Raw genomic sequence first — 27,498 nt, 5'->3', positions numbered from 1 at the left:
AGGGAGGAAGTGAGCAGGGAGAACAGGAGGAAACTGGACGGGGCTCATGGGTACTGACCCTGAACCCAACAATACAGTTGATGATGACTACACTCCAGGATTTCAAGTGGGAGACACAGACACTGTTCCTGTCTGCAAAATCATAACTTAAAGCAATGATCTCCTACAGTTTGTAGAAAACGCATTTCCTTGAGTCTTTTGAACCAAACGCAAAAACATGTGAACATGTGTAACATTCTAACTACCAGACAGGAGATTTCTAAACAAGTTCAATATTTAGTATTTATTTCACAACAATAAACACAAGTAGTTTTTGTTCATTCATTATCATTTCTACAACATAGGGACAGGAGATGTGACGATGGCTGGTGCACACAGACGTCCCTTCCTGTCCAACCAGGTCTGATGATGGTGTGTGTGCTGTACTGGACAGCAGGCATGATGGGAGAGGCTCTGGAGGACTGCCTTCCGGTGTAGGGTGAAGTTGCCCCTAGTTTTGCATTCCGCCCCCACTAATGGTTAAGGTGAGGATTGGGGCGGAGGCTGGGAAGATTACCCTTTACCAGCTCCAGAAGAAGAGTCTGCTGCCGTGCTTGGCTGGCTGCAGCTGGCCCTCGATCACAGGGTTGGGCTCCGGCCGGGGTCTCGAGTGGTAAGCATTCTCAGGAAGGGGACGAGAGGTGTCCACCTTTGTCACCTGGAGGGAAACACATGAGCCGAAATGTTAAATAAATCCACAGAGAAGAGGAGACGGGGAGCAGGCTGACTGGTTTGTAGGCCTGTACTAAGAACACAAGTGAAGGTTTTGCTGGTAAAAGAGAAAGCATATTGGTTCAATGAAGATCTGTGTTAACAGGCACAAAGCTGTTTTTAAATGTGAGAGAGTACTGTTTACCTAGCATTTGCACCACTGATGGAGGACAGAGGCAAATGGAGAGAACCAACCCGCAGGTAGTATAGGTAAGAGAATGGGAGAGGGTTTTGAACATTCATAATAACAGGAGTTGGACAAAATGAAGGTCCAATCCAATACATAGAGAATGTTCAATCATTGTTTTGTTGTTCCCAATCGTGATCTTTTAATAGTATTGCCCAAAGCTTTATTGAAAGATGATGTCTGGGAGTAGCAGAGAGGTCCCGTGTGGCTCAGTTGGTAGAGCATGGCGCTTATAACACCAGGGTTGTGGCTTCAAATCCCACGAGGGACCAGTGAAAAAAAAACACGTATGAAAAATGTGTGGACTCAATACTGTTAAGTCGCTCTGCGTCTACTAAATGAGCAGACTTCTCCTTCTGGTAATAGTTTAAAGGGCCTCACCTTGGACAGTTCTCCCAGGTTGGGTCTCTCCCAGCCCAGCTCCTTCTGGTAATAGTTTAAAGGGCCTCACCTTGGACAGTTCTCCCAGGTTGGGTCTCTCCCAGCCCAGCTCCTTCTGGTAATAGTTTAAAGGGCCTCACCTTGGACAGTTCTCCCAGGTTGGGTCTCTCCCAGCCCAGCTTGTCCTGCACACAACTGTCAAAGGCCTGCTGCTGTTTGCGGCACTGACGCAGCTCTGCCAGGTTGGAGTAGTCCAGGCAGGTCCAGTACTCTGTGAAGGACTCAGCACAGCTCCCCTTTATCTGCCTGGAGGAAACATCACGGAATCATCTGATTAGCAAACTGTTGTTGTTTAATTTAACCTTTATTTAACTAGGCAAGTCATTTAAGAACAAATTCTTATTTTACGATGACTGCCTACCCCGGCCAAACCCTCCCCTAACCAGGACGACGCTGGATGAATTGTGCACTGCCCTATGGGACTCCCAATCACGGCCGGTTGTGATACAGCCCGGGATCGAACCAGGGTCTGTAGTGACACTGAGACGCTGCGCCTTAGACCACTGTGCCACTAACGTGACAATTCAGACAGAATCCCTTCCCCAGGCATCTATTTACTTACTTAAGCCCTCGGTTCTTTTAAGGAGCATAGGCTGTTGACAAATGTCCCCCATTTCACCCAGGCAACTGAAGTGAGTTCTAAATGTAGCACTTTCCCTACATGCTGGACAAGAGTTGGCTTTCTTATGGTCAAATTAACACTACTATTATGATCCTGGATAAAACTTGTTTTTTTTAACTATCTAGCTAGACCTATGTTTATTGACCTTTTTAATGTGGGCAAGGTACCACTTCAAGGTAGGTGTAGGACCTCCAAAAGAATAAACAACCAGTTGTAATTAGAAGTTTGACAAAACCTTGTACTATTACAATAATGCCATCTTTTACCACTCAGCCCATGTTTACATCTGGGAGCAGAACTGTTTATTTGTTCCTGCTTTGGAAGTGGGGTTTTATTTGTGGACCTTACACAGAGCAAGCCTGCATGTCAAACCCAGCCCAATTCACAGACAGATACCAGTCACTGCAGAGGTATGTGCCTGTGTGTCCGGCATTAATAGGGGTTATTAGTGCACAGCGGCCTTCTGTAAACAAAGCCGCCCGTCATGCCCCACAGTGAGACAACCCATGAAAACCAGAAGCCATGGCCATCTCAGTCACCAGATATCAACCCAATTGAACACTTATGGAAGATTCAGAAGCGGCGCATGATAACTTTTTCCACCACCATCAACGAAACACCAAATGATGGAATTTGTTATGGAAGAATGATGTCGCGTCCCTCCAAGAGTTCCATTAAAGCCGTTCTGGCTCGTTGTGGCCCAACGCCATATTAAGACACTAGGTTGGTGTTTCCTTTATTTTGTCAGTTACCTGTATATCCCATGTCTGACAGACAGACAGCATATAGTTAGCCTACCACTCTCTTGACTCTTATTGGTCAGTTGCAGAACAGAAGTGAAATGGAACATGTATGCTTTAAGTTAATCTATTCACCCTGTTGTAAAGGCCGTATAACAAAAAACACCCAGGTTGAGGCTTTCGGCTGAAAACTGTTGACAAAACCATGAATCAAAACGGCAGACAGTTCAGCAAAAGCTGCTGATGTGGATCAGCCGTTTCATACAGTAAACATACAGCAGAGTCCTGGCAAGGGTTCACATCTTATCAATTTCTGTTGTAAAAACACATGCAGGCTTAAGATCTTATATCATCACAACTATTACTGGTCCTTAATGATGCTAAAACAGCCTTAAAGTGGCTCATGTGAAACAGACCAACATTTTTCATGTGGGTGTTTAATAGTCAGTCAACACTATGATTACCTACCTGAAGAAGTTAAGTGCACACTCGTTGACTTTCCTCCCTTCGTTCAGACACTTCCTAGGGTCCTTCTCCTCCCAGCGACAGAGCATGAACTCCTTGTTGGCCTTGTCACACTGTGAGCCATAGTGGTGGGCAGCTCCCTTCAGCACTGCAGATGACACACTGATCTACACAGGGGCGAGGCCAGAATGAGACTCTACAGACACTACTCAACACAGACACACATACTGTATAGACAAGTGTATAGCCTACTTCAATATCAAACCCTAAACAGCCGAATATAATGACAAAAGCCAAAGGTGAACATTGTCAGCTATGCTATCTTTGAAATAAAATATTACTTTTTGAGAGCATAAATCTGGTGTACTAGTATTTGGAGTGGGGAGATCAGTTTAAGTACATCAGTGTTTTTGATAATGGCAATCAGAGGGGCAAAAGTTCCTATTTCTTACAGGTCTCATTTTATTCAGTTCAAAACGTATTGCTCAGAATACAAATCACAACATTATATCGATGTCTTTAGATGCACCACAAACATCAACTGTATTGTTGTTGTAGGCCAACTGAAGTTGCCCTGCAAATGCACTCAAGGACAGGCTAAATATCATAACCGATTGACAGCTAGCCAAATATACATTTTGATGTGAGACAACTTGAGGGAGGGGAATTCAATTAAACCAAGTAGCTAGCTAGCTAGAACGCATAAAATCACTTCCCATGATAATAGAGTTAGTAAGCTTGCTAGGTATCTTGCATTGTACGGTATCACAACATGTTTTTTAATAACAGCTGTAGCTGTCCCAAACAGGGACTGCTGTACATAAATTAAACGCTACCTAAGTTATAGTACATAGCGAACATTTGCTAGCAAACCTTAACTTTTTACTTCCAGATCACAGCAAGTAACGTTAGCTGACGGTATCACTACCTATGCAATACTTTGCAATCAACACGACACCTAGCAAACGAAAGCTAGTAACCTTGCTGGAAAGCCAGTATTTAACAAGCTTGCTAGCTAACAATAGCCTGCTATGCTAGCTCCAATTGGATTGCTGCTTTATCTAGCTAACTTTGCTAGCATTGCTAACCAGATTGTTTGTCAACGTTACGATTCGTTCTTACCTCCTCAACATTCAAGTCATTAAAAGTGGGAACCTCCACCGAACCCGGCATGGTCCGGTTTCTGTCAGATTAATCAAAATGAAAAAACGATGTGATAAATTCCCCCAACACACTCAAGGTCCTCGTCTAGCTACAGGACGAGGCCGCACAAGGAAGGTCAGTGAGTGCATTGCGCATGTCCACAGGTTTGAAACGCATTTCAATGACGTGTAGGAACCGAAAGAATAACACCAAAGATACTGTGATTTACACTGATTTAAACGCTGAGTTATTAACTTGTTTGTCTTACGATTGGTTTCCTTCTTCATTGGAGATAGAACACCCCGGTGGCGTTAATCCATTTAGTTTTGTCGCCTTGAACAGGTTAATTGGAGGAGCAGGCAGTCGTTTCAATCGCCTGCGTGGACCTGGAGGACACCTGTTGATCCGAGGACGGAGGATTCAACAAGGTATCATACGTGATCCTGATACTAGGATGGGAATAGCATCATTAAACCTTATTAGTGATAAGCTGACCATTATACGTGAATCAACCAAAATGTTTATTCCTCTGGGGCCAACACGCTAACCCCGCCCCAGATGAATGCTCTGTTGGAGAATTGCACCCATGGCCTTTTAGTTTTTAATTAAACTGCCTTTTTCGTCAGCATGCTATGCTAGTGAATGCTAAAGCAGCCTATTGGATTCCACAACACTTCCGGCAGCTACTCCCCAACGCTATGTATCACATTTTCATTGAATCCAATGGGCTGCTTTAGCATTAGCTAGCCTAGCACGTTGATGACAAAGGCAGTTTAATTAAAAACTAGCAGACCGTTTCGACTTGAAGGAAGACAGTTTTTAGCTGCTCGTAACCTTGCACAGAGAGCCTACCCAGCAGGCAATGCAACCCAGCCCAGGCTGGTGCTAACCTGAATGCAGTAATTCCATAAAAATAAAATGTAATTTATTCACTTGGCCAAATTGTATATTCATAAATGCAAATGCTGTGGGATTTTATTTTATTTTTTAGCTTCTACAATTGTATAAATTCCAGAAATGTGTGAAACATTAAAAAATATATATATATAGATCCCAGAAATGTTCCATAAAGGGATGTTTCTTTTTTTGCTGAGTTTATATAAACCCTGCTTTGCTGATGCTGTGTGTTGGCTAATGAGAGGCTTTGAAGCTGCCATATAGAGCCCCACAGTGTACGTGTCATAATACCTAGAACAAAAAAATGAATGGTGAAAAAACGATTGGAACCGCTAGGTTTTGTGGGTATAAAACCTAACGGTTCCAATAATTTTTTCACCATCAGGGATTTTAGAAACACTTAAAATAAGAGCTGTGTTTTGTGTAAGCTTACCCTGGCGTGATGTTTTGATAACCATGTAAATCTCTATGACAAGGTGATTTTTATCAATATATTTTGTTCTATTTACGCTCAGATTTGAAAATGCTAGTTAGCATAAAAGTAGACATCATGCAAGACTACAAATCACTGCAAACTCCTGCACCTCATCTTTAGCTGACTCATTTGCTAACAGGTATTGTGTCTCATTTTACATTTTAGTCATTTAGCAGACGCTCTTATCCAGAGCGACTTACAAATTGGTGCATTCACCTATAATATCCAGTGGAACAACCACTTTACAATAGTGCATCTAAATCTTTTAAGGGGGGGGTTAGAAGGATTACTTTATCCTATCCCAGGTATTCCTTGAAGAGGTGGGGTTTCGGGTGTCTCCGGAAGGTGGTGATTGACTCCGCTGTCCTGGCGTCGTGAAGGAGCTTGTTCCACCATTGGGGTGCCAGAGCAGCGAACAGTTTTGACTGGGCTGAGCGGGAACTGTGCTTCCTCAGAGGTAGGGAGGCGAGCAGGCCAGAGGTGGATGAACGGAGTGCCCTTGTTTGGGTGTAGGGCCTGATCAGAGCCTGAAGGTACGGAGGTGCCGTTCCCCTCACAGCTCCGTAGGCAAGCACCATGGTCTTGTAGCGGATGCGAGCTTCGACTGGAAGCCAGTGGAGAGAGCGGAGGAGCGGGGTGACGTGAGAGAACTTGGGAAGGTTGAACACCAGACGGGCTGCGGCGTTCTGGATGAGTTGTAGGGGTTTAATGGCACAGGCAGGGAGCCCAGCCAACAGCGAGTTGCAATAATCCAGACGGGAGATGACAAGTGCCTGGATTAGGACCTGCGCCGCTTCCTGTGTGAGGCAGGGTCGTACTCTGCGAATGTTGTAGAGCATGAACCTACAGGATCGGGTCACCGACCTTGATGTTGGTGGAGAACGACAGGGTGTTGTCCAGGGTCACGCCAAGGCTCTTAGCACTCTGGGAGGAGGACACAAGGGAGTTGTCAACCGTGATGGCGAGATCATGGAACGGGCAGTCCTTCCCCGGGAGGAAGAGCAGCTCCGTCTTGCCGAGGTTCAGCTTGAGGTGGTGATCCGTCATCCACACTGATATGTCTGCCAGACATGCAGAGATGCGATTCGCCACCTGGTTGTCAGAAGGGGGAAAGGAGAAGATTAATTGTGTGTCATCTGCATAGCAATGATATGAGAGACCATGTGAGGATATGACAGAGCCAAGTGACTTGGTGTATAGCGAGAATAGGAGTGGGCCAAGAACAGAGCCCTGTGTCAATTTAAAACTTTCCCAAGACAGTTCACAGAATTGTCAATTTAGCCAATTTTTGAATTACTAAATTTAGTTAACATTAGATAGTTAATCCAGAGATTCTTACCTTTGCCTCGATTCGCAGTCTCATCCAGAGCATCATGGCATTTGTAGTTATGTATGATAGCCACATTAGCAGCTAACTAGCGTTTCATTTTTGGGGGGTAACTACAGGCAAATATATTGATGAAAGTCACCTTGTCTGAGAGAGATTTACACGGTTATCGAAACGTCACGTCAGTGTAAGCCTACACGAATCACAGCCCTTATTTTACGAGTTCCTAAAATCCCCTTTGGGAAAAATGAATGGTGGAAAAACGTTTTTCCTTTCTGACCACTAGGAGCAGTCCTCCATAGGAATGAATGAAATCCTACAGTATTCAAATAAATTGTTTAAATTACATGTATTTAATTAAGTATGTACAGTATTTGTTGTAGTGGGGGCCGTAACATTAGTAATTATACTTTAAGGAAAATCTTTATATATATATATAAGATTTTGTGTTTGTTAAGTTCACAAAATATCATTTAAAAGTATGCATTAAGCATTGGCGAAAATCTGATATCAACTTTGGAGGGGACAATTACATGACATTTTCTCAAGAGCAATTCCTGAGGGGGAGCCCAAAAGTAGTGCTGTAACACATAGCCTACATTGTAATATGGTAAATGTATATTGAGGAACCAAAGAAATAAGGTGTTTGCCGTACTCCTAACTACCGGTACCCAAAACTACACAACTAATCACAACAGCAATACTATTGCCTTTAACAAATCTTAGTTCAGTCACCAGTTTAAGTTGAGAGTGGGGGTATCCATGGCATTTTCCAATTATGTTCCTATTTTACAAGTCAAAAAAATTGAGAACCTTTCATAATGTTGCCAAACAAAGACAAACAAACTTACCTGAGACTCCCTGTCTCTGCCAGTCTGTCCCTGCATATCTGTCCCCAACTCTGCTGTCTGTGTGCCATCTGTTGCCTGCTCTGCCTAATGACATCATTGTGAAACATTTCCATTAGAATTTCATTTCTTTCTTATGAACATTTTATCAACTAGTCTTTGAGATATTAGGCTACTAGGGTTCTTACTATGCATTTTGGTGTATTGAAAAATACTCTGATGTCCGTCTTTTATTTTTCTGCCATTTTTCTACCTGGCTGGCTGGCTACACACACACAGTGTGTAGGTTATTTACAGTAGGAGATAGGCTGATCTGATCATCTTCGAATCATTCTATTTGGGCTTCGATCTAAAAGGTAGCTAGCAAATGTGAAACGGATTAAAATGACAAGAGTTGACAGCTGTATGAGTTCACCATTTACACAACATATGCTGCAACCTTTTGTAATTTTAATAGTTTGTTTCATATTGGCTGGCTTCCATCAATAGCTGAATTTGCAAAGCTAGCGAGCACCAATTCAGTTTCAGTGGTGTTTGCTATAATCTTTGCTACCCGGGTTAAATAAAGGTGAAATAAAATAAATAAATAAAAGTTCACTTGCGACAATTTAGCTTTTGCAACGAGACCATTAAATATATTTAAGACAATGGTAGAAGAGAGTGTAGTTCTGTTCAGTTTGGATTTCAGTTTATCGCTAACCTTATCACAGGGACTTTGAAGCACTAACTTACATCATCTGCATGCTGATTCCATTTTTGACGACGCCACATAAATGGAATAGGCACTAGCTAGCTTAATAGTTAATATTTCCGCGCTAGCTCTGCATATTCAGCTAGTGTGTGTGCGCGATTGACTGGATTAACCTCACGTCAGTTACGTGCATTGAGTGCCTTTCAGACAGTAGATACAACCTCTCTGTTACCTAGCAAGCTAAGGAACTGGCAGTGGATCAAACCATTGTGAGGCAAAGGGTGGGGGGGTTGCAATCTTTTGAAACTTAAAAACGCGCTATTAAGTGTCTATAATCAGCTCAATTGCTTTCATTGCGTATTATTAATATTATTTAAATTACATAGTTATGTTTCAGTGGTATATTGGGGGGGACAAATCATATTTTTCCCAGGATGGGGGGGTCGTGTGTCCCCCGTCGCCCCCGGGATTTCCGCCCCTGGCATTAAGGCACATTTGTCAAAATCATTTCACGGAGGGCCGAGTGTTTTCAGGATTTCTCTCCTCCCTTGTACTTGATTGATGAATTAATGTCACTAATTAGTAAGGAACTCCCCTCACCTGGTTGTCTAGGTCTTAACTGAAAGGAAAAACCAACAGACACTAGGCCCTCCATGGAATGAGTTTGACACCCCTGCATTAAAGTGTGTTTATTTTACAATGGACAGGTTCAGAAATGTATGTGCAGTGGCTTCAAACAGAAATCTCTCATCATTTGTTTTATTAGATGACTTCATTTTATACAAGAGTGTAGAAATCCTCACTGTTTAAAAGAAACAAAGAAAACACGAGCCATTTCAGCTCTTTATTGCTCGATTTTGCATGAAATATAGCAATTTGTATTCAGTGGTGTACTGCAGTTTCTGTGGACCCCCTGCAAGATCGGAGATCGTGCCCCTCCCAACCTAAAAAAAAACCGAACAGATTTAATGCGTCAGCCACTCAATCACAAAGTAAGTAGAATTTGAAAGTGTATAAATACCAGCTAAAAACTGTATATAACTATAGATAGTACACTGTATATATACTATATATATAAACTGTATATATACAATCCTATTGTGTTCTTTGAAATACATTTTCTTTCGTATTAATGTTAAGACCTTCATAAACACAACCAAATACTTTTTGAGATAGCATATATTAAATGTATTTATTATAAGGCTGTTAGAATGTTGACCCCACAAAAGGTAGGGCCCGAGCCTGAATTGGTATGGCTGGAGGCCCGGTGTGGTGACAATGATGGTTTCTGGGAACTGATGGCTTTTAGTTGAAGCTAGATGGAGTACAGCATTTTAGCTAAGCCTAACCAAAAACGATATGGTCTGACCTACCTACCCATGTCAATTGGACAACAGAAACACTTGGCTTGCTACAGGTGGAAATTCTAAAAGTTTTATGAAGGACTTGGGAGGGTTACTTTCAAAATGATTAATTTACAACAACAACTTGATGGGAGGCAGACCCCTAGAGCTCCCCACGTTGTTGTACGCCAATATTTGTATTGTCTCAAGCACTGAGCACATTTCCGGTCTGCTGAGCGCAAACTTGAACCTTGTGAGATTTCTATGCAACTTCCGGCACATTTACTGTGAACACTGAGGTTGTACCCACTTTAATGTATTGTTTTAACTGTGGCCAATTAGGCTACTGTGGCTATTTGATCATAATGTAGGTAGCCCTACCAGAGTGGCCTACCATAAAAAACAATGGAGAAAATGCTTCACATTACATTTTAATATAAAAATAGCGGTTCCTATCATTCAGCCTACAGTAGCAACCAATGTGTGGTGTTCAATGTAGGCTTACATTCCATGAGACTTTTGAAAAAACACGCAGAGCTTGACATTAACCTGTTAATGCACTTGTCCTTCAGACAAGGTGACTGAAAATGTTGTTGTTTGATGCAAGAAATCCCTTTATAAAATTCATTATTATTCCCATACCATTATTACAGAGAACCAGACAAATTATGCTACCCTCTGCCTATTGGCTACTTTAGCTTATTCAAGCCTTTCTCAAAATACAACATTGCCCTTTTAAGACAAAAAAAAAAGCTCCTTAATTAATGGACTCACTTTTCAAATATGTCTAGAAATGTACAAGGTTTGTGCTCTTGTAGGAAGCAATCACTCCCACAATGCTGACTACAAATTAGTTTTAACTGGGCTAATAACTTACTAACTAGCAAAGAATATGAACCTGGCTACATGCAACTCTTGCTTTGATTTCAAAACAAGCCATTATAATCCTGACACTCATGCTGTAAAACAGTCCAGTTCCAAGTGAACGACACAAATCCATATATGGAAATGGTCTATTTGCATATAGTTCGTTTTGCATAGTTGGGTTTCTTTCGGTATGTTGCGATGAAAGTGGCTAATATTGCGTTGATTCGATCACTATTCCCACATTAAAGGGAAACGTTGACTTGATAGTGTTAACTAATGGGGAAAACTCAAGAAAGTTGAGTAAAATTCAATCTCGTGCTTCTCTGTGCTGGCTGGTTTTTCTTCTGCGGTGCAGTCCATGGGGAGCTGCGCAGCCGCCGGCAGTTTAGAGGGAACATTGGATTAAAGTATTGTGTTTACAGGGCTTATTATTTTCTAAGACAAGAGACAACATGCTAGGCTTCTTTTATCATAATACACTTCATGCGGTGAAATTTGGAGAAAAAAAAGAGACACGGCACTAGCTTCCCGTTTCCATGGCTACGTTGTCAAACAACCTGCTTGCTGCAGAAACCAGACAGCTGTTAGCTAAGCTAACCTCTGTTTTTCATTGTAACTTCATAAAATAGCAAATATGGAGTTCACAGGTAGCAGTTACACTGGAGCCTTCAAGAATGGCAGGTAAAGTAATAACTATTCTTTGACATATGCCAGTTTGCAAAACTTCTATGTGTCAAAGTGTAGTGACATAACGTTAGCTAGCTTACTTTAGCAGTAGTGGGTAGCTAGCTAGCTTGCACCAGTTCTGGCACAAGTTAAAGTCCAATGTTCTTATCATCTCACCACTGGTGAATTAGCTATGTCCTTTGCTCTGTTCCTCAGGATGGAGGGAGAAGGAGAGTATAAATTCCCCACAGAGACAAGATATGTTGGGGATATGAAGGATGGCATGTTCCATGGAAAAGGTGTTCTCTATTTTCCAAATGGAAGCAAATATGAAGGAACTTGGGAGAAGGGGATATCCAAACAGGTGTGCAACATACTTTCTGTGTGTGTGTTTCGCATTGGTTATAGTGGGCATTACATCTGGTCCCCTTTAGCAATCATTCACATTCATTGTCGCAGTTATTACGTTTCCATACTTCTCCTCCAACATGTGCTCTCTGCATGTTCCACACAGGAAAGACATTCCTTTTTGGTCAACTGTTCATTCATGCGTATCTCAGCCATAATAGTAACCAGTTCGATTATTATCATGATTACTGCGGTCCATTAGACATGATCTAGGTTTAGCAAGCCCATGACCAAACACACCTCACTCCCATCCAACTCAGACCTCTTTGTTTCATGGTAAAAACTCCACAGGATATGGAATATAGATCTCTCAACAAAGGATGCACGATTAAAGACTATTCAACCATATTGGCATACTTAGGTCTATGTTGTGGTGAAATGTAATTCCCAATCCAAACAGAATTGAAGTGGTGAAAAGTCCCCCCCCCCTAATATCCCTTATTTGCCATTAGATACAGGTTTCAAGTTTATGACTAAATAAAGACAGTTTGTTGCAGAATACTACAATGTTTCATCACTGAAACTACAAAGTGTTTCATCCGCAGGGAAAGTATACCTTCTCTGATGGGCTGGAGTACCAGGAGAAGGACTGGGAGTTCTGTGATGGTTATGACAGACAGTTCTACACTGAGAGGTGCAATGGACTCAAACCTGCAGGTAAAACATGCACTTCTTTTTTTTATGAAAATCTACCTTTTTTTTACAAGCAGACTAAATCCTAAGGTATTAGGATAATAATCTATTCAGTCCTCAATACCATAGCAATGGAATAGAACATATTATCTCAATGGTTTTCACCACAATCTGTATTTTTTTTGTCAAATTTAGTCACCTTGCTTTTTGTTGTTTGACTCAAGACTTGACCAGTCACTGACTCTATCTGTCCTGGCAGGGGAGTCTCAGCTGACAGACCTGGACCCACCGCGTGTCATCCCAGATGGCTGCTATGACTGTGGGGACGGCTTCTACGACCCCAACACCAGGGTTATCACTGACTATGAGCATCACTTCCTGAGGAACGCAGGTGAGCAGAGACTGTTGGAGCTCACTTCAAGGTTTTGACACAGAGTGTGAAAACAGATCCAGGCGTATTGAATCACATATATTTCTGACCTCCGGCTCATTAGAGTGCGCAGTAACCTCCAATTTTCCAGTACTGAGTTTGACTTTGTCTTTTATCTTAACTTATCATATTTTTGGGCCTCATTCCTTTATCACAGGGGTGCAACTTTGGTTTTAGAAGTGGGGGGGACATAACTTTTATTTATTTATATATATTTTAATCCAATTGGATAAACATCCGAAACAGGCTACCCGACCGCTCAGAGGCGTCCACATGGTCCTAAAGCACACAGTTTCCTTGTTTTGTATCACATTCCAATTATGAAACTGGGGGGGGGGACAAAAATTGCCATTTTGGAATGTAGTACAAAACGAGCCAATTGTGTGCCTCGTCCCCAGTGAAAGTTGCACCCCTGCTTTATTATAATGTTCAGGGCAATTATTATCCCTCTGGCCACCTGGGAAACATTTTATATTAAAAACTGATAAAATACTATAAACAGATTACCCATATTCTCTAATGTAAGATTATTGCAGGCAGATACTTTGCTGAGGCAGCCTTATTACCCTATAACTCATCATCTGTAGTCCTCTCAGCCAAGCATGCCTCTCCACTGCAGTCATTTTAGTTTTGTTTTCAAAGGGAACATTTTAAACACATTTTTTTCCACCCATTGAGTGCTCGATGTGGGATCTTTGATTTGAAGGCAACGAGGTCTGTCAGGTTTTGCGATAGGAATTCCAATAGCCGTGCCAGTTTTTCATAGTTTTTGCATCACCAGACAATGTCATGGATTACGAACGGTTATGGATCTAATCGTCTCTCTGTGAATGGGATGGACGGGGGTGTATCTATGGGAGACAGCCCAGCTGTGATGTCATAGTCTGTCTTGTGAAATAATAGCCACACTATATTCAATCTCTTGCCATAGGTTGCAGCTAAGCCGGTATTATTTGGAAACCGTGAGTGTATAGGCTTAGACTATATACACATACACAAAATAAAATACTAAATATGATATGAAAGTGTATATTTCTTATTGTCTTCGATCAGACTGCCACAAACACAGGTGTGTGTATGTGGATGATCACTGACTGACAGGCAGGCAGTGGTTTAGGACTTACTAGTGGTCCCAGATTTACTAGTGGTTCCAGCCAGACCATGACAGGCAGGCAGTGGTTTAGGATTTACTAGTGGTTCCAGCCAGACCATGACAGGCAGGCAGTGGTTTAGGATTTACTAGTGGTTCCAGCCAGACCATGACAGGCAAGCAGTGGTTTAGGATTTACTAGTGGTTCCAGCCAGACCATGACAGGCAGGCAGTGGTTTAGGATTTACTAGTGGTTCCAGCCAGACCATGACAGGCAGGCAGTGGTTTAGGATTTACTAGTGGTTCCAGCCAGACCATGACAGGCAGGCAGTGGTTTAGGATTTACTAGTGGTTCCAGCCAGACCATGACAGGCAGGCAGTGGTTTAGGATTTACTAGTGGTTCCAGCCAGACCATGACAGGCAGGCAGTGGTTTAGGATTTACTAGTGGTTCCAGCCAGACCATGACAGGCAGGCAGTGGTTTAGGATTTACTAGTGGTTCCAGCCAGACCATGACAGGCAGGCAGTGGTTTAGGATTTACTAGTGGTTCCAGCCAGACCATGACAGGCAGGCAGTGGTTTAGGATTTACTAGTGGTTCCAGCCAGACCATGACAGGCAGGCAGTGGTTTAGGATTTACTAGTGGTTCCAGCCAGACCATGACAGGCAGGCAGTGGTTTAGGATTTACTAGTGGTTCCAGCCAGACCATGACAGGCAGGCAGTGGTTTAGGATTTACTAGTGGTTCCAGCCAGACCATGACAGGCAGGCAGTGGTTTAGGATTTACTAGTGGTTCCAGCCAGACCATGACAGGCAGGCAGTGGTTTAGGATTTACTAGTGGTTCCAGCCAGACCATGACAGGCAGGCAGTGGTTTAGGATTTACTAGTGGTTCCAGCCAGACCATGACAGGCAGGCAGTGGTTTAGGATTTACTAGTGGTTCCAGCCAGACCATGACAGGCAGGCAGTGGTTTAGGATTTACTAGTGGTTCCAGCCAGACCATGACAGGCAGGCAGTGGTTTAGGATTTACTAGTGGTTCCAGCCAGACCATGACAGGCAGGCAGTGGTTTAGGATTTACTAGTGGTTCCAGCCAGACCATGACAGGCAGGCAGTGGTGTATGATTTACTAGCCAAACTATAGTTTGGTAAACCCTGTCTAGAGTAACTATACGCAACATGATACAGATGAGTGTCCTCATATTAATCACTGCTTGATCCGGAGCATGCAAATCTCATTTATGTATTTAGACAACAGACAGACAAAAACAGACAAAGAGATGCATATCCTGAACAGATGTCCTGAACATGTGCAATAAGAAATATGTTCAGATTTTTTCCTTCATAACAGTTCTGGTATTGACCAATGAAACGAAGGGGAGGAAGGTAGTGTTGAAGGAGAAAAGAGGAGGAGCTGTAAAATAGAGTTGTTCCAATCATTGGATTCAGATTAATTTGGTGTCTGCTGTTTGTACTGCGTATTGGTAGGGCATTTTTCTACAGGAAACCTTTGATTGATTTAGCAATATACCGCAGACGGCCTTGTGTATTACAGCTACTATCAGGGATGAAATGTCAGCCATTCAAAACCACCCTTATAAACTGGGTGGTTCGAGCCCTGAATGCTGATTGTCTGAAAGCATACCATGGGTATGGCAAAACATGTATTTTTACTGTTGTAATTATGTTGGTAACCAGTTTATAATAGCAATAAGGCACCTCAGGGGTTTGTGGAAAGACATTCCTTTTCCACATTGCGTCGTGCCTAAGAACAGCACTTAACCGTGGTATATTGGCTGTATATTTATTGCTTTAATATACCTCTCAGATCCATTGTCATACCCTTGATGCTCTATTTCTGTTAGCCCTTACCTAGGAACTAATATAGTGAAGAATTTTAAATGAAATATGCATATAAGCTTTCAATAGACTGTGTGTGTGTGTGTGTGTGTGTGTGTGTGTGTGTGTGTGTGTGTGTGTGTGTGTGTGTGTGTGTGTGTGTGTGTGTGTGTGTGTGTGTGTGTGTGTGTGTGTGTGTGTGTGTGTGTGTGTGTGTGTGTGTGTGTGTGTGTGTGTGTGAGGAACCGCACGCACAAGAAGGATCATTGGGCCTCGTCACACTGTGTCCTCTGATCTATGTTCATCTCTGAGAGGTTGAAGGTATGTCTGTCAAAATGGGTGTGAAGACAGAATTTAATGCCAATGGCTTCCATCCAGGAAGGAGAAGAGCAGAGGGTCCCGGCACTAACTGGACATTGAGAGGAACTGCTCTCCCTGTGGGGACCATGTGTTTTGAGGAGGAGAGGAAAGAGTGCAGTCACCACTGTGGAAGAGGACAGAAGAAGGGATGTGTGCGGGGGGATGGGGGAGCGGAGCAGGGCCCTCAGACCAGAGCGATGCTGGGCCAGGCAGGAAGGGTCAGGGAAATGCCCAGGCTTTGGGCCAAGACATGAAAAGAAGCACAAAAGCAGATGGAAGGAAGAAGCCCTGAGGAAGAATCTCTGAGTCTTCACAGCAGCAGCCCAGCTGAGGAGAGGTGAGGTGAAACGGGTCATCTGGACTAGACCCAACCCCTCTGAGGTCGGTCCAGTCGGGGGAGGGGAGTAGTGGCGCGGGTGGAAGTAAGGTGTGTCTTACTTCCACCACCTTCCTGCCAACCAACGCCACATGCTGCCTGATCAACTGATGTACTTTACTTTACTATTTATATTTTTGACAACTTTTTCTACATCCCTAAAGAAAATAATGTACTTTATAATCCACACATTTTCCCTGACAACCAAAAGTACTCATTACGTTTTGCATGGCTAGCAGGAAAATGGTCCAATTCACTCATTTAAAAAGAGAACATCCCTGGTCATCTCAATTGCCTCTGATCTCACGTAACACAAATGCTTTGTTTGTAAATTGTGTGTTGGAGTATGCCCCTGGCTATCCATAAATAAAATGGTACCGTCTGGTTTGTTTAATATAGAGCATTTGAAATGATTTATACTTTTACTTTCAATACTTAAGTATGTTTTAGCAATTTTACATTTACTTTTGATACTTAAGTATATTTAAAACCAAATACTTTTAGACTTTTACTCAAGTAGTATTTTACTGGTTGACTACCCTTTTACTTGAGTAATTTTCTATTTAGCTATCTTGACCTTTACTCAAGTATGACAATTGAGTACTTTTTCCACCACTGGTATTTATTTGTCTGTCTGTAATTTTCTGTTGTTCGCCCTGGCATCGAGCAGGAGCCCTACAAGTGGTCAGGAACCCTATTGCCACATTGTTTGTTGCAGTTTCCTGTTTCTGGAATAACTTCTTTTGAAAGTCGTAAGGTTTGACATTCAAAGCCTCCCTCTGCCAAGGAAAACAGCGCTGGTTTGAGCTACGGCCACTTGGTTGTGAGTCGAGGTGTGTTCCCAAAATGGCACCCCTATTCACTATATAGTGCACTACTTTTGACTGGAGCCTAATGGGGGGCTTGTGCCATTTGGGACGCAGACAAGCTGAAGCCTTTTCAAACAGATACAATCAGCGTGTTCATGTTTACTGTAATATCACTGGGTTCAGGTCAGTGTCTTCATATTTACTGTAATATCACTGGGTTCAGGTCAGTGTCTTCATATTTACTGTAATATCACTGGGTTCAGGTCAGTGTCTTCATATTTACTGTAATATCACTGGGTTCAGGTCAGTGTCTTCATATTTACTGTAATATCACTGGGTTCAGGTCAGTGTCTTCATATTTACTGTAATATCACTGGGTTCAGGTCAGTGTCTTCATATTTACTGTAATATCACTGGGTTCAGGTCATCGTGTTCATATTTACTGTAATATCACTGGGTTCAGGTCATCGTGTTCATATTTACTGTAATATCACTGGGTTCAGGTCATCGTGTTCATATTTACTGTAATATCACTGGGTTCAGGTCATCGTGTTCATATTTACTGTAATATCACTGGGTTCAGGTCATCGTGTTCATATTTACTGTAATATCACTGGGTTCAGGTCATCGTGTTCATATTTACTGTAATATCACTGGGTTCAGGTCATCGTGTTCATATTTACTGTAATATCACTGGGTTCAGGTCATCGTGTTCATATTTACTGTAATATCACTGGGTTCAGGTCATCGTGTTCATATTTACTGTAATAGCACTGGGTTCAGGTCATCGTGTTCATATTTACTGTAATAGCACTGGGATCAGGTCATCGTGTTCATATTTACTGTAATAGCACTGGGTTCAGGTCATCGTGTTCATATTTACTGTAATATCACTGGGTTCAGGTCAGTGTCTTCATATTTACTGTAATATCAATGGGTTCAGGTCATCGTGTTCATATTTACTGTAATATCACTGGGTTCAGGTCATCGTGTTCATATTTACTGTAATATCACTGGGTTCAGGTCATCGTGTTCATATTTACTGTAATATCACTGGGTTCAGGTCAGTCGTGTTCATATTTACTGTAATAGCACTGGGTTCAGGTCATCGTGTTCATATTTACTGTAATAGCACTGGGTTCAGGTCATCGTGTTCATATTTACTGTAATAGCACTGGGTTCAGGTCTGTGTCTTCATATTTACTGTAATAGCACTGGGTTCAGGTCATCGTGTTCATATTTACTGTAATAGCACTGGGTTCAGGTCATCGTGTTCATATTTACTGTAATAGCACTGGGTTCAGGTCATCGTGTTCATATTTACTGTAATAGCACTGGGTTCAGGTCATCGTGTTCATATTTACTGTAATAGCACTGGGTTCAGGTCAGTGTCTTCATATTTACTGTAATATCACTGGGTTCAGGTCAGTGTCTTCATATTTACTGTAATAGCACTGGGTTCAGGTCAGTGTCTTCATATTTACTGTAATATCACTGGGTTCAGGTCAGTGTCTTCATATTTACTGTAATATCACTGGGTTCAGGTCATCGTGTTCATGTTTACTATAATATCGCATTGTTCTTTCCTGAAACCTTCTTTTCTACAATCGTAATTGAAACAAATGTATTCATCACATACACAGTTTACAGCAGGTATAAAAGGTACAGCTTAATGCTTATGTGCCAGGTCACTCAACAATGCAGTACATGAATCAATAATTATTTACATTTCAACAAATAGACTCCCCCAGAATCATGACAACTCCAATGTCAACCATACTCCAGCATTAGCCCAAGTAACCCACTGGCAGCATTAAGTCATGTTAAGTCTATTGGTCAAGGTGATCTGACAGCCATTAACTTAATTTAACACTTTAAAGTGTTGCTTCTGCATTAGTTGGCAGGAAACACTTTTCCCTTGGAGTGTATTTTAAGGATTTAAGATAAACATGTTTTAACAAGGAGCCATTATCGTTTCCCCAGCACCATGTACACCACTGCTCCTGGGTGAGTCGGAGCCTTTTTGTGAGAGAGTTTAGGGAATTAGTTGATATCCAGTTAATGGCCAGCAGCAAACCGTCCTGGGGGGCTAGAGGGAAAGGCAGAGTCAGTAAGAGAAAAGTGATTCACCAACAAGACAATATTTGTAGCAACAATGTCATGTTTATGATGTGCTAATTGATATGCATTATACAACGGGTGGGTCTAATCCTGAATGCTGATTGGTTAAAAGTGCATTCCAGCCGGTGTCTATTCAACAAGTTCTTTGTAACAGGCAGTAGAGCCTACAGCTGGTGTACAGTGTTCCCAATCAGTTTGTTTTACTTTTATCATATTTTATTTCATGACAGCCATGTGTAGATAAATGAATCTAACAATACAACCATGCATCCTACAATTATTTGGATCTGGTTGATAATATTTTTCAGAACACATTTAGGATTTTATTTTCTTCTAAAAAACTAAAGTGTGTAGGCTAAATAATTTTTCTCCAAGAATTAAGAATTAATACATTCCAAATGAATGTCCCTAAACGCCCCTAAACGCTCATTATAGAAGGCTTTATTGCAGGGTTTAAATAAGACGTCCACAGTAACATTTTAAAAACACATGAAGTGTATGTTAAGTGTTCACAATTTACATTTTATTTCAGATTGCTTCCGAACCATGGTGGCCACCTGTGCCCTCAAATAGAATTGTATTAAAGTAGGAGTGACTTTTAAACACTGTGAACGATCACAATCCAGGGGAAATTACAGAATATGAAAATGTGTGAATTCTGTCTCATTACCATACGTGCTCGGAGAAACGGAAGGTCTAATTGTAGTTCTATACGACCTCGCAACAGGCAGAAACCGGTGCAGTGGTATTAATTGGTTTAAAATAGTGATGAAATGACCTTCTTGACGCTGACCTCCGTTTGTTGAGAAGGGGGAGGCAACACAACGCGACATAAAGGGTGGATAGGCTGTTTCTCGCATGCTGTTACCGTGGTGCATGGAGCAGACCGTGATTTGTATTTCTGAACGCGCGCGCCAGGTAGAGTGGCGAGAGAGGCGACTTGGAGTGGCTGCGGCTATCGCAGGCAATTACAAACAATCAGGCTACAGCTTCAGACCTGTGCCCAACAATGGGCCCAGCGCACACTGTTCCCCCAGATGAGCTCTCAAGTGTGTGCAGCTGCGACGCTCCGATTCAGTCCCAGCAGAGAAGCTACCTCTTGCTCTGCAATTATTAAGTCATTTCAGTTTTAACTATGAAAAACACTATTATCCGCAGTTTTGGTAGTCGAGTCATCCTTGTTAAAATTGTCGTTCATTTTTTGGGGTGATTTATTGGTGGTTGAAGTACCACTAAGAAGGTATTTTCTCCTAATTGTTACCCTGATTTTTCACTGAGATGTAAATGGTTATTGAGTTGAATGTGTCCATTTCAAAAGCTCTGATATAATTATATGCATCCAGTCCAGTGTCTTTTTTTCGTCTTCCTCGATCACATTACAATTTTATTTAATGAACTATTAGAATAAGTAATTTCTTTATACCCTTTCAGTTAGAATAATTGTTTTAAAACGTGTTTTTAAAAAGTTGTTGCTTTATTCTGACCTTCATTGTCTTACTTGATTATTCTGAAAATCTATTTATTTTCCTGCAGATGACTATGAACGGGAGTGGATTGTGTCCACTTGTCGGAAGAGCTGGGATGAGGTCGTTGGACATTCACCTGACAACTAGGCTGAATTTCACAACTGGACATTGAGTTGAGGGGCCTGAGAAGCTGCTGATTTTTAAAGGCAGCTAATTTATGGAATGTTTAACTGTGGGTGTGTATAGGCTACATGTGAATCATATTTTGTGAAATATGGAATATTCCACATTTTCGTTATTATTATAAATATATGATTTTAACAGATGCATAAAAAACATCGATAGGTTTATTTCAGATGCACAAAAACACAGCGAAGCGCATGTAATGTAGCCAGCCTATACTGAAATGAAATATGATAAAGTCTAGATCGAAAAAGATGCGAATGCTTCAAACATTTTAATGCAGAATGAGGGGGGGAAAAACATTTGGGATTTTTAACTTGTAAAGCCATTTGTTTACGTGTAATGTTTGTCCTTTTAATTCTCTGCATGGTGCTAAAATGTTTGTGCTGCCAGTGTAATCAGTGTCAGATTGTTCTCTCAAGTGTCCTGAAAGACTCTGCAGGTAGCAGCCTAATGGATGCAAATCAACATGAGAGATGACTTCCTGTTATACGTGCAATATATCCACCAGCATAATATACAGTTGCTATAGGCTTTGTTCCAGTTGTAGTCTTATATTGAGATATATCTTGTCTGTCTGTCTACAAAAACACACCAAAATTCTAAACCCCGAAAATCGAACATGCATTCAAGTATAGAAATATGGAATGAAATCTCCGTATAAGGCTTTGGCTCCGGTAATTGTATTTTGTACTATAATGCTGTATTTTGGGGGGGCATATTTCTATAGTGAATTTTTGCGTGTTTTTGTACAGACAGACAAGCATATATTCTGAGACGTTATGTCTGCCTCAGCGAGAGCTGCCCTTTGAAACAGAACCCAGAATAGGGGATCAATCTCATGATGCAGCCTGACAGTGACTTCCTGTCTGTGATGGCGCTCCGCTGGGCTCGCGGGAGGAATCAGCAGCAGAGCGGTGGAGAAAAGAAGGAGAGGAGAGTAGTTATTACTGCACACACTGACCCATGAAGTGCTCACTAGCACAGCCAACGGCCTGTGATTGCTTCCCGCGCCGGGCACACTCGCACGCACACACACACGACCAGGCAAACCCAGGCTTAAGGAAAATTCAAACACACCAGAATAACTCTGAGGCCTATAAAAATGTACAATGCATGATGCATATAGCGTAGCATGTGCAGACACACTTAGGTTTTACCACGGATTTCATATTTCAAGATCTATTCTTAAATTGGCTCCGCTGTGTGTGTGTGTACGTGCGTCCTTTAGTGATTGTTTGGGATAAGGAGGTTAAAGTGCTTCTTGCATCAAATTGTTGTGGTCCAACAGAATTATTTAAAAAAATACAAATTTCACATTTTAAAGTCAATTTTATTGCATTTAGTACACAAAACACAGTCAAACAAATAAACCTTTGTTTCATTTTTTATAAAACAATACCATTTTGACATTTTCGGAGAAAAAAAGTGCTTACAGACTATTGTCTCAATAAATACAAGAACATTGAAGTCTTGTCTCCTTTAGTCCCTTCGTAAACACAGGATCCTATTCCTCACTGACTCCAGTCCACAGCCAAGACACAAAGTTCCAGTTTCACACAACCTCCCTCTACCCTGCCAGTCAGGCTGGCCAGCCACAGTCTATACATATCATATCCCCAGTCCGCTAACTGTCAGTGTACCACATCTCCATTTCAACCCATAGAAGTGAAGCACACAGGCTGGACCACTGTAGAAGACACAAACTCTCGGACATGGATCCTGCACAGACATAAACACTAAATTGCTGACAAAACAGCTGTTTAAAAAGGTATTACATGTAATGTGACATGTATCGGTCTTTCAGTCCTTAACCACTGGAGGAAGACTATCTGTTTATACACTGCAGACCTCCCTGTCTCATACACCATGTGATTGTTCAACATTTAAAAGAGTTATGTCAATTTCAAAAGTCTCACAAGGGTGTTACAGTAGTAAATCATGATTTTAGACAACTACAATTTGGAGCTTCAAATGATTGAAATGTCCATAACAATAGATTGTAATGTATACTTGCACATGAGCATTGGAAATTCAAATCACACCAAATAAATCACATTTCAATATTTTCACCAGTACAGATTGAAAGTTACACCTTTCCAAAAAAAGGTGTAATAAAAAAATCATCCTAATAAATGTGAGTTTTTTTTCTCTCTGTGAATTTGAGTGTTTTACCTCAGCTGCCTGAAAATGATGGATAACTCAAAACAACCAACTGACGGTTTTCTCAGCATGTAGAAGATAAGGCACACAATCTATCCTCATCTGAGGCTCATATCCTTTACAGAAGGCTGCTGATCACAATGTATTAAAGGGACATTTAAAATGTATATTCCATCGTCTCCAGCACATGTTAAAATTGCACATTTCTATGTTTTGTAGTAAAAAAAATATAGAGGAAGTTAAGTGTTTCCAATGACATCATCAGTGTGCATGGTGTGATTTTAACCAATTATGAGTAGGCATTGCCCACTAATCGTCTACTAATTGGTTGATGATGTCATTGGAAACACTTATCTTCCTCTACAGTTTTTACTACAAAACATAGAAACGTGCCATTTTCACATACAGTTGAAGTCGGAAGTTTACATACACCTTAACCAAATACATTTAAACTCAGTTTTTCACAATTGCTGACTTTTAATCGTAGTAAAACTTCCTGTTTTAGGTCAGTTAGGATCACCACTTTATTTTAAGAATGTGAAATGTCAGAATAATAGTAGAAAGAATGATTTATTTCAGCTTTTATTTCTTTCATCACATTCCCAGTGGGTCAGAAGTTCACATACACTCAATTAGTATTTGGTAGCATTGCCTTTAAATTGTTTAACTTGGGTCAAATGTTTCGGGTAGCCTTCCACAAGCTTCCCACAATAAGTTGGGTGAATTTTGGCCAATTCCTCCTGACAGAGCTGGTGAAACTGAGTCAGGTTTGTAGGCCTCCTTGCTCGCACACGCTTTTTCAGTTCTGCCCACAAATTTTCTATAGGATGGAGGTAAGGGCTTTGTGATGGCCACTCCAATACCTTGACTTTGCTGTCCTTAAGCCATTTTGTCACAACTTTTGAAGTATGCTTGGGGTCATTGTCCATTTGGAAGACCCATTTGTGACCAAGCTTTAACATCCTGACTGATGTCTTGAGATGTTGCTTCAATATATCCACATAATTTTCTTTCCTCATGATGCCATCTATTTTGTAAAGTGCACCAGTCCCTCCTGCAGCAAAGCACCCCCACAACATGATGCTGCCACCCCCAGTGCTTCACGGTTGGGATGGTGTTCTTCGGCTTGCAAGGCTCCCCATTTTTCTTCCAAACATATACTTGCGTACTATTGTTTGTACAGATTAACGTGGTACTTTCAGGCGTTTGGAAATTGCTCCCAAGGATGAACCAGACTTGTGGAGGTCTACAATTTTTTTTCTGAGGTCTTGGCTGATTTCTTTTGATTTTCCCATGATGTCAAGCAAAGAGGCACTGAGTATGAAAGTAGGCCTTGAAATACATCCACAGGTACACCTCCAACTGACTCAAATGATGTCAATTAGCCTATCAGAAGCTTCTAAAGCCATGACATCATTTTCTGGAATTTTCCAAGCTGTTTAAAGGCACAGTCAGCTTAGTGTATGTAAACTTCTGACCCACTGGAATTGTGTTACAGTGAAACAATCTGTCTGCAAACAATTGTTGGTAAAATGACTTGTGTCATGCACAATTAGATATCATAACTGACTTTACAAAAGTATAGTTTGTTAACAAGACATTTGTGGAGTGGTTGAAAAACAAGTTTTAATGACTCCAACCTAAGTTTATGTAAACTTCAGAGTTCGACTGTATATTGATGTTGGGCTGGTGCTGGAGAAAATGAATATGTAGTTTCATTTTTTTTTTTACATTTCCCTTTAACGAAGAGCTGATTACCTGATGATTTCATACAACATCAATACTAACAACTGTGATTTAAAAATTCGTATTCGTTTTTAGTTCGTAGCAGATTCCACACCAAAACTATCAGTTATTTTGCATTCCTTCATGGTATCATCACAGAGCGAAAGGGGAGGTTTCTTACCTCAGTGTCTCTTGCCCAGCCCACAAGCCCAAACCCTTGCTGTTTTTTTCTCCTCATGAGTAAATCTGACAGCACACATGAGGCTGTATTCCTGTTAGCCTGGTCCCATCACTCCCTTCAGAGGATGGAGAGAAGAGTCCTTTCAGTCCATTTCTGCACGCACAGAGAGCTCATAGTCGTGTTGAATGTGTCTTGACAGTGAATAAGTCCCAGTTAGCAAAAGGAAGGGCTCATGTCCTCCATGACAACAATAGGTGGGATATATAATCATGATCCTGTTCATAGAAAAAGAGTTCTCTGTCTGTCTGTCTGTCTGTCTGTCTGTCTGTCTGTCTGTCTGTCTGTCTCTCTGTCTCTCTGTCTCTCTGTCTCTCTGTCTCTCTGTCTCTCTGTCTCTCTGTCTCTCTCTGCCTCGGTCTCTCTCTGCCTCGGTCTCTCTCTGCCTCGGTCTCTCAGGCATCTTGAATCTTGATCCTCTCCGTAAGTCATCATGTTTGACCTCTCGGGTCGAGTCGGCGAACGGAGGTTGCTGATGGGAGGTCAGGGTTCATGGGTCAGAGGTCAGGGGTGTAGCGGCAGCATCCGTTAGTTAGCGGCTGAGGGGTAGCTGGGACAGCGACATTGCTTGATGGGGGTTCAGGCTCTGTGTCGCTAGAACAGAGAACGGGTGGCCTGGTGGAATAGAAGAGAGGGACACACTTAAAATATCAAGATGGAGGAGCAGTAGAGGGACATACTTAAAATATCAAGATGGAGGGGCAGTAGAGAGGACATACTTAAAATATCAAGATGGAGGAGCAGTAGAGGGACACACTTAAAATATCAAGATGGAGGAGCAGTTGAGGGACATACTTAAAATATCAAGATGGAGGAGCAGTTGAGGGACATACTTAAAATATCAAGATGGAGGAGCAGTTGAGGGACATACTTAAAATATCAAGATGGAGGAGCAGTAGAGGGACACACTTAAAATATCAAGATGGAGGAGCAGTAGAGGGACATACTTAAAATATCAAGATGGAGGAGCAGTTGAGGGACACACTTAAAATATCAAGATGGAGGAGCAGTAGAGGGACATAGTTAAAATATCAAGATGGAGGAGCAGTAGAGGGACATAGTTAAAATATCAAGATGGAGGAGCAGTTGAGGGACATACTTAAAATATCAAGATGGAGGAGCAGTAGAGGGACACACTTAAAATATCAAGATGGAGGAGCAGTAGAGGGACATAGTTAAAATATCAAGATGGAGGAGCAGTAGAGGGACATACTTAAAATATCAAGATGGAGGAGCAGTAGAGGGACACACTTAAAATATCAAGATGGAGGAGCAGTAGAGGGACATAGTTAAAATATCAAGATGGAGGAGCAGTTGAGGGACACACTTAAAATATCAAGATGGAGGAGCAGTAGAGGGACACACTTAAAATATCAAGATGGAGGAGCAGTAGAGGGACATAGTTAAAATATCAAGATGGAGGAGCAGTAGAGGGACATAGTTAAAATATCAAGATGGAGGAGCAGTAGAGGGACATAGTTAAAATATCAAGATGGAGGAGCAGTAGAGGGACATAGTTAAAATATCAAGATGGAGGAGCAGTAGAGGGACATACTGAAGCACAGTATTTGTTTTATTGTTAGCGCTCGAGTGAGATTTCCAATGTGTTCATTACAAATGCAAATAAACAGAAAACTTGAACTATTGACACAGCGAAACACGGTCAATAGTTAAAGTCTTAGAAAAAAGGGTTCCAAAAGGGTTATTAGGCTGTTGAAATCCCTCCTCTGTATCTCTCTGTATGTCTTCATCATTATCATTTTATTTTCTAACAGTGGAGACGTAAGGATGAAAGGACTGAAAAGACAGCCAGAAGATGAGGGCTTTGTGATGATGTAGTAGACAGACTAACCTATGTAACACTCACTGTCGATGTATCCGTGCAGGGCCACCATGCGCGCCCTCTCAGAACTTCCAAAGGGGGAGTAATGCAGGTCGTCAGGCAGCGAGGGGGGCATCCGGGACTGGGGATGGCCTTGTGGGGGTCCGCTGTGCTGGGGGGTATGCTTTTTGTGTCTTGCTCTGCAGTTTTGAAACCAAACCTATGAAAATGCAATGTTACCAGCCGTGATGTATCTGCAGCTATATTCTCAATGTTTTAGGATCATTAGTCATGCATTAACTATGCCATCTAGCATACGCTGTTATCCAAAGCAACTCACAATTGCTTTACAGTGCAATCGCTAGCATTGCTT

The 27,498-nt window shown here is 41.7% G+C and overlaps 3 protein-coding genes across 4 annotated transcripts in view; 1 reads left to right on the top strand and 2 right to left on the bottom strand.

Moving 5' to 3' along the window:
• Positions 1–268: 268 nt before the first annotated feature.
• Positions 269–4,509, bottom strand: LOC106568384 (NADH dehydrogenase [ubiquinone] 1 alpha subcomplex subunit 8). The gene is made up of 4 exons (XM_082960530.1): positions 4,328–4,509; positions 3,209–3,372; positions 1,459–1,624; positions 269–697 (listed from the first exon to the last, which is right to left on the bottom strand). Exons 1-4 carry the CDS (start codon positions 4,376–4,378, stop codon positions 560–562), a joined length of 519 nt encoding a protein of 172 aa, XP_082816656.1. The 5' UTR covers positions 4,379–4,509; the 3' UTR covers positions 269–559.
• Positions 4,510–4,515: 6 nt separating this feature from the next.
• Positions 4,516–22,647, top strand: LOC106568383 (MORN repeat-containing protein 5). Of its 2 annotated transcripts, none has more exons than XM_014138686.3 (5): positions 4,516–4,776; positions 11,679–11,826; positions 12,416–12,527; positions 12,763–12,894; positions 21,062–22,647. In XM_014138686.3, the coding sequence occupies exons 2-5, from the start codon at positions 11,680–11,682 to the stop codon at positions 21,139–21,141; spliced, it is 471 nt and encodes a 156-aa protein (XP_013994161.1). In that variant the 5' UTR covers positions 4,516–4,776; position 11,679; the 3' UTR covers positions 21,142–22,647. The 2 variants fall into 2 exon arrangements, with proteins under 2 accessions (XP_013994161.1, XP_013994159.1); XM_014138684.3 differs by lacking the exon at positions 4,516–4,776 and adding an exon at positions 11,120–11,477.
• The window catches only part of LOC106568385 (LIM/homeobox protein Lhx6), a 30,583-nt gene continuing 25,574 nt past the window's right edge, over positions 22,490–27,498 (bottom strand). The window contains exons 8-9 of the mRNA XM_014138688.3: positions 27,156–27,345; positions 22,490–25,918 (exon numbers count right to left, since the gene is read on the bottom strand). Coding sequence (XP_013994163.1) covers positions 25,836–25,918; positions 27,156–27,345 — 273 coding nt within the window. The 3' untranslated portion in view covers positions 22,490–25,835. The remainder of the gene's footprint in view (positions 25,919–27,155; positions 27,346–27,498) is intronic.

This window comes from Salmo salar, chromosome 13, assembly GCF_965601325.2.
Source record: "Salmo salar chromosome 13, fSalSal1, whole genome shotgun sequence".
In the NCBI taxonomy this organism is placed as follows: Eukaryota; Metazoa; Chordata; class Actinopteri; order Salmoniformes; family Salmonidae; genus Salmo; species Salmo salar.
Note: the sequence above shows the minus strand (reverse complement) of the source record. Positions and strands in the feature narration are given on the sequence as shown.

Excerpts from the sequence above, each read along its gene's own strand:
- LOC106568384 (XM_082960530.1), bottom strand. The coding sequence starts at position 4,378 with ATGCCGGGTTCGGTGGAGGTTCCCACTTTTAATGACTTGAATGTTGAG. Across the intron at positions 3,373-4,327 it reads ATGACTTGAATGTTGAGGAG|ATCAGTGTGTCATCTGCAGT; the intron begins GTAAGAACGAAT and ends GCCCCTGTGTAG. Across the intron at positions 1,625-3,208 it reads TGTGCACTTAACTTCTTCAG|GCAGATAAAGGGGAGCTGTG; the intron begins GTAGGTAATCAT and ends TGTTTCCTCCAG.
- LOC106568383 (XM_014138684.3), top strand. The coding sequence starts at position 11,431 with ATGGAGTTCACAGGTAGCAGTTACACTGGAGCCTTCAAGAATGGCAG. Across the intron at positions 11,478-11,678 it reads GGAGCCTTCAAGAATGGCAG|GATGGAGGGAGAAGGAGAGT; the intron begins GTAAAGTAATAA and ends TCTGTTCCTCAG. Across the intron at positions 12,528-12,762 it reads CAATGGACTCAAACCTGCAG|GGGAGTCTCAGCTGACAGAC; the intron begins GTAAAACATGCA and ends CTGTCCTGGCAG.